The sequence below is a fragment of the Argentina anserina genome, chromosome 6 (assembly GCF_933775445.1).
Source record: "Argentina anserina chromosome 6, drPotAnse1.1, whole genome shotgun sequence".
In the NCBI taxonomy this organism is placed as follows: domain Eukaryota; kingdom Viridiplantae; phylum Streptophyta; class Magnoliopsida; order Rosales; family Rosaceae; genus Argentina; species Argentina anserina.
This window is the reverse complement of record NC_065877.1, coordinates 32305777-32312801: the sequence shown is the minus strand read 5'-3', so window position 1 is coordinate 32312801 and position 7025 is coordinate 32305777. Positions and strand designations below refer to the sequence as shown.

The 7025-nt window shown below is 36.1% G+C and overlaps 1 protein-coding gene across 1 annotated transcript; it reads right to left on the bottom strand.

Moving 5' to 3' along the window:
* Window positions 1-5529: 5529 nt before the first annotated feature.
* On the bottom strand, window positions 5530-7025 carry LOC126799276 (peroxidase 27-like). The gene is made up of 4 exons (XM_050526440.1): window positions 6796-7025; window positions 6513-6701; window positions 6236-6404; window positions 5530-6150 (listed from the first exon to the last, which is right to left on the bottom strand). The coding sequence occupies exons 1-4, from the start codon at window positions 7009-7011 to the stop codon at window positions 5741-5743; spliced, it is 984 nt and encodes a 327-aa protein (XP_050382397.1). The 5' UTR covers window positions 7012-7025; the 3' UTR covers window positions 5530-5740.

The following is a 7025-nucleotide window of genomic DNA, read 5'->3' as shown; positions in this document are numbered from 1 at the left end:
GTGATGAAAATGAAGGTGATGAAATAATCCAGCTAGCCCAACTAACATGTGCTTGTGGCAAAAGCTTCCGAAATATTCTATTGTAATTCCATAGTACGTACTGATTACTTATATGAGTAGTTAGGCTTATACCTCACAACGACAAGTTCCAAACAGCAATAACCATTAATCTTTGAATGTGGATATGTGTTTGACGACTGTGACAACGTTGTGACAACGCACATCTTTGTGGTCAAATGCCGCCATTAAAATTGTCCTTTGCATGGTAAAAAGATTTTATGTCGTGAAGGATCTCCCTGTTCCAAATTTTGAATTCGAGACCAAATGGTTCAACAATGTATATGAAGCTAGCACTTTCATTTGCGAATCTTCATCCTCCGCACGAAGATAGAGGTCTCAGATGAAAACAAACATATGAAATGAAGCTTCTTAAATATTACAGTTTCTAAAAATGCCATATAGGAGAGCTCCTATCCTAAAATTATAGGGCATAATTAATGGAATATATATTAATGATAATTATTATGTAAACGATGTATTATAGGGCATAATTGCAATGTTTTGGGACCGTAGACAAAGCTCTTCAAGCACCATACATTTGACTTTGTATTTTTTTTCCTTCAATTTTCAAATTTATGCTGTATGAAACAGAGTTCCTTTGGTTTTTTTTTTGGTCAGCATAGTAATTCTGGAATACACATCTAATTAAAGCCATGGATGATTATCTGCAGCTCTTTGTTTTTTCGATTCATGAGTCATGACATAGTAAGAGAACTTTTGGTTTCCGGCTTTTAGATTAGATTTTTCTATTGAGAAGAAATAAAGTGATTCTGCAACCAGATGATTATAAATCTTTGTTTGCTAGCCTGTTAGATTCATTTTCTTTTGTTTTTCCGAATAGGAGCCTGTCAAATCTTGAGAACACAGAGTTGTTCTAATAGCATGTACTTTGGAAATTAGGGATATTATTGTTTCATACATTAAACAACTCATTTGCTTTAAAATTTTAAAGGAATGACTCTACAATTATTCTGAAATAGAAGTGGAGGACCAGGTTCGTCTCAGAGTATTGTAATGAACATGCATAATCTAAAAAATGGCCAATTGTTATAATTAAATTGTCTGTGTCCTTTATTTGCCTCAATTACAGCTTAAATGCTTACTATAAACAATAATGAGAAACTACTAATGCTCCAAGGGAGAATATGCCATTGTCACAATGTTTAACTACTAATGTTTAACGTTCTTCAACATCTGGGCAATGACCATAATTAAGCTAGAAGGTTAGATCTACCTAGCTAATACACCAGATTGAAAGGTAATTATGTCACAATCCCGAAATTTGAATGATAAAAATTCGAATTCAAAATTATGAAAACTCTAAAACAATCTCAAATATATTGAAATCATCTTATCATAACAGTGTACCGAAATTGAGTCCACAACATGACTCAGTTGACTTAAATAATACATAACTAATGGAAAAATGTAAAATTCTCTAAATCCTCATCATAAATAAAAATAATAAACTTCGAAAATCTTCAGAGTAGCCCTCTAATTTTGCTAATCCACACCTGCAGAACTATTTCTTACACCATCGATTAGGTGCACTGGGATTGTAAATACAAACCCGATAAGCTTTTGCAGCTCATATGAGTAAACTAACAGTATAACACACATCGCATACAAAAGAAAATATGTCAAACAACATTTTAAGACCAACATACTCATGTGACACTGGGCAACCCATCTGTTACCCAAAATCATTTAAAACATGGGTACTCATGAGACCCAGGTAACCCATCTGTTACCCCTCATGCAGTACATCGATAGGCACTAAGCAACCCATCTGGTTACCTAAAATCATGTAAAAAATGGGTACTCATGAGACCCAGGTACCTATCTGTTACCCCTCATGCAGTACACCAACATACAACATACATTGGGCAGCCCATCTGTTACCCAATATCACTAAAAAAATATGGGTACTCATGAGCCCTAGGCAACCAATCTGTTACCCCTCATGCAGTACACCGGCAGACAGACTAGAGCTCTAACTTAATAGTAAAGGACACTCGGCCAAGGCTCGGTTCTGATTACTGTCAACACGTCCGAAGACAGAAAAACACGTCCGAAGACAGAAAAACACGTCCGAAGACAAAAAATATTTTAACAAGACTCAATGTTAAAACCACGTACAATAACAATCCACTCATGTTATTGTACTACAACAAAGCGACTTTTGCTCAAATAAAATAAATATAATTGCCACAGTATAATTCATTTGGAAATAAGAACGTAGCAATATATAATATAACAACTCATATATATGTATCGTATTTACTATTTTATATACATACACAACCCACTATATTATATACATGTCATAGTTTAAGAAAACGTAAATATGAGTCACCGCCAAGAGTAGACTCGTTATAATGAGATTTACTCACATTCACCATAGTTCATAATCACTAAAACCTTTTTAAAATCATTTATTAAAATAGCGTTTCACTTACCCATGAACCGTAGACGATCAAGTTCACGTAATTTAAACCAAAACATATTTTTTAAATAATTTTTATAAACTAGTGATGTAACGACTATGGTGACAACTCAAACTAAATTCAATAATTATAATATTACTTCGATCATGATGATCATTATGAAGTTTACTCACCTTATTTCCTGCGTGCAACTTCCACGACACCGAAAACGATTCCTTCACTCGTTTCGTCAGTCACCTAATAGCATGATAAAATGCTTAGAAAACGATACATAAAATACCAGGTGACGATTTCATTACAGTTAAATGTTATTCATAAAACACTGTTCACAGAACAATGTTCGAGTTTCATTGTTTTACAGAACACTGTTCATAAAACACGGTTTTCCAGACTGTTTATAACACTGTTTATAAACCAATGTTCACAGTTACTGTTCATGAACACTATTTACAGTTACTGTTTACGCCACCATTTTCCGACCACCACCTATTACCACCATATTTCACCACCAAAATCTAAATGACATTCATAACAATTTTCTAGTTCACAACAAAGTTTAAATCAAAGCTTAAAATCTCTAATTTTGGAATTTCTGAAAAATTCCAAATCAAGAACCCTAGAATTGAAATTTCTTGGTTCGAGTTTTTACCCTTCGATTTAGCTAAAAACCTTTACAGGGGTTGTTGACAACGTTGAGGCAAGGAGTTTGAGACCAGTGGTGAAACCTAAACTCACCGGAGCTCGCCGAAAAATTGAAGAACACAACCGGGTCACCGTCGGGTTTTCGGGTTGACTTCCGGGCATCGATGCATGGAAACCGGCGTGCTACTCCATGATCCCCCGCCACAGGGAGGCACGCAAGGAGGAGACGAAGCGATTTGGGTTGGCCCGGTTGCCTGAAACTGCTGGAGTCGGCCGGAAAAGTCGAGTCGGGTTGGAAGAAAAATTTCGCCTCTCAAGGCGCGCGTGCGGGGAGAAGGGGAAAAACGAGGTTATTACAAATTACTAGCACATGCATTCTTTCTTTTGAAGAAGCTACAGTAAGGACAATTAAGGTGCGATTCGATTATAGCAGTGAAGTTTAATCTGTCACATCAAGAGAAATTTTGATAAATGACCTTTTTTTTTGTTACAAAAAGTTTTAGTGAGAGTTTTGTTACGCTACACCACTGTAGAACGAGAATCTGAAAATAAAATAAGAATGCAGACACGTATACAAATAAAATGTGATTTATTGATAATCAAGCACGAGGTTACAATCTTTGTGAACTCCTCTGATTCTATCTCCGTATGCAACTTGGCTCAAGGGTGACATGCACTTGATCTTGAGAATTTGAGTTTGGATTTAGATTTGATGAAGAACGAGCGATTTGGTAGCTTGATGATTCTTCGTGGACTTGAGTTTGAATTTAGATTTGATAAAGAACAAGCGATTTAGTAGTTTGACGAGTCTTCGTGGACTTGAGTTTGGATTTGGATTTGATGAAGAACGAGTGATTTGGTACCTTGACGATTCTTCGTAGACTTGAGTTTGGATTTGAATTTGATGAAGAACGAGCGGTTTGGTAGCTTGACGATTCTTTGTGGACTCGGGAGACTTCGGGATTTCTCGAGAATGATCTTGTTCAAGTGATTTTCTCTATTCTTCTCAAGTCCCATTCTTCATGTTGAAAGGGATATTTATAGTGTCAAGGTTTTTTTTATAGAATATTTTAATGACACTAAAATAATAATATTTCTTTAATTGTATAATTAAATAAATATGTATTTTTTATTAATTTAAAATTAATTAGTCTCATAACTAAATTAATCAAAAAATTATTAATTTAATCAAATGTCCGATTACCATTTCAAATCGTCAATGACATTTAATTTCCGATTTAAGTCGGAATCACGTAGCTTCGATTACGATCGTCCATTTATGTGTTGACGCGAGTTTTATTCAGATCTAGCACTAACTTTGTTGACTTTTGGGTCACGTGTGCAATTTTTCGGGTTCTTGGTCGATTTAATTATTTTAATGAATATGATTTACTTCATTAAATTTCATGTGTCTACAACCACTATCGCCAATGCATACCCACAACCTCAACACTGAATGACTTACGACGAACACGTACGTGTCACACAACCCTCAGACATGGATTTCTGCAAGAGAATTTACAGATCGCGAGCCAACGATGCATGGTAGCAGTGGAGCTCGAATTTGTATAGGTGATACAACTCAAGTTCACCATTGCCAACTGAGCCATACCTTGTTGGTGATAGATGACCTTTTTTGAGTGCTTGAATTGATTTTTAACCATCTTTTATCAAGAAGTTGAAAAATAACTATATAAACGGTTCAAAAGTCTTTAATACCCTTCTTTAAATTTCTCTATTATTCATTCAGAATCACAATCAAAGGACCAAAACATGAACTGTTCTACCCCGGCCTCTAGCTTTCATCTCCTTCAAAAAAGTTTTTGCTGTAATTAAGCCAGTATTGCCCAAATAGTGTTATACTGTTAAATGGCCGAGCAATTCATGCATGTAATCCGGAAATGTGCTTGTTTGCTCATAAGGAAATGACGTCATTGTAGGTACCTACAATAATTCCCTTATGGGAAAACTTGCGTACAAACTAGTATGTACACGTGCGTCCGAATTCTCATTTATTTGCACACTTTGGGAATATAAATACATGATTTTAACCGTTCAAAAATTTAGCTTATTACTAAAGATCATGTTTGCAAAAAATTGATGTAAACAAAAATCGTCTTCATAGTCGATTGCATCAAACAAATTGACGGTTGATCATGAGACTACTAACTTTCACCATAAACGTTCATTTGTTTGATGCAATCGACAAAGCAAACGATCTTTGTTTATGTTGATCTTTTACATAAATGATCTTTAGTAATAAACTAAACTTTTGAACGGTTAAAATCATGTATTTATATTCCCAAAATGTGCAAATAAATTAGAGTTCAGACGCACGCGTACATACTAGTTTGTACGCAAGTTTTTCCGTTCACTTATTATGAAAATTATTGAAAAGTTACAGGAGATGGTGAAATTGCCACAGTAGTGCAAAATCACTTGATGCATGCACAAAGCAAACCCAATCTGGCTGCAACCTTCTGGGATGAAGAACACAAGCATTATTACATGATTAATAACTTAATATACAAAAAGATAACCCAACCAGCAGCTGAAAAAATGAACAAAAATTAAAAAACTTTACATGATCATCAATTAATAAAAGCACATTGCTTCCTAATTTCACCAGCTGAGCCAGTGAGGACTCCAATATTACCCATCTTCACCATCGATTCACCAAAATCTTTTAGAAATGTAGATCCTTGAGTGGTAACTTGACGTAAAACGTAGGCTTTCGTCTCAGTGTCGTCTAGAAGAGCAGCATCAGATTGAAAAAGCCCTCTTCTTTTAGAGACAAGAGTGTAGTAATCTTCATCAAATGTCTTGAAGCTTCCGGGATCCATCTCAACAATGGTAGTTCTGATATCTCCCGGCTTGCATTTGATCTTCAACGCAGCAATGTAATTTTTGTCCAAACTGGGATCTGTGTCGCCACGGCCAGTGAAGTTGTACAATCGAGCCGTAAATGCTCCACAGTGAGCTGTGCCAATGGTGTGACCTCCTGATTAAGACCAAATCAGATGACATAAATTAGTTTTTCTTGAATCAAAAGAAAGCTTAAGGGTGCAACAAATATATAGATCTACCTGATAGAACCGCTAGGTCTTTAACACTTAGACCCTTTGCACTGAACGATGCTTTCAGCTGAGTAATGTTGGCAAATGGAGGAGGTAAGTTTCCTCCGGTTTCTGAGGCTAATGACACTCTCCCATCTCTCCGTCCTGTCGGAACTTGCCAAAATGCACCACTATGAAGCTGAAAGAAAATAATCAATTCAAAAAATCTCACTACATACGCGCATGAAATATAGTCATCAATAAGATTGAATTATGAGCAGGATGAAAGAGTTCTAATTTGTCTTACGAATCCTACTGCGTCGCGTGCTACCAGCGCTAGGATATCCGCACAAGAAACAATGCCGGGACACTTCTTCTCTACTGCAGATTTTACAGCGTCAATAACATGGTACCCTCTCAAGCTCAGGTTGGCCCCAGCTGATTTCTCTGCTTGATTGCTTGCTGTTGAATTAATTAGCACAGAGCCATCACATCCCTGCATGCATGCAAAATTAAAATTCAGTAGGAACATGCAACTTTCTATTTGATTAAAAGCTAGTCCTAATTAGTGATTGATTTTGAACACATACCCTAACAAAGCAATCATGAAAATGCATCCTCAGTAAAGGAGCAGCAAGCGTTGGTGCCCGAGATATGTACTGATAAGTTGTCTTCGAGACAATGGCCTCTAGATTTGGGCATGCTTTTTGGTAGAACCCAACTTTCAAGTTCTGCGCATCGCTCAAGTTGAAAGCCAACAGAACAAGAAAGACAAAAATTGGGGTAAGCTTTTGATGAATAGCCATTGTCTTCAGAAAGA

Bases quoted from the DNA above. Each gene is read 5' to 3' on its own strand.
- LOC126799276 (XM_050526440.1), bottom strand. From the start codon at position 7,011: ATGGCTATTCATCAAAAGCTTACCCCAATTTTTGTCTTTCTTGTTCTG. The intron at 6,702-6,795 runs GTATGTGTTCAA...GCATGCATGCAG, and splicing joins TTCATGATTGCTTTGTTAGG to GGATGTGATGGCTCTGTGCT. The intron at 6,151-6,235 runs GTAGATCTATAT...GGTCTTAATCAG, and splicing joins AGACCTAGCGGTTCTATCAG to GAGGTCACACCATTGGCACA.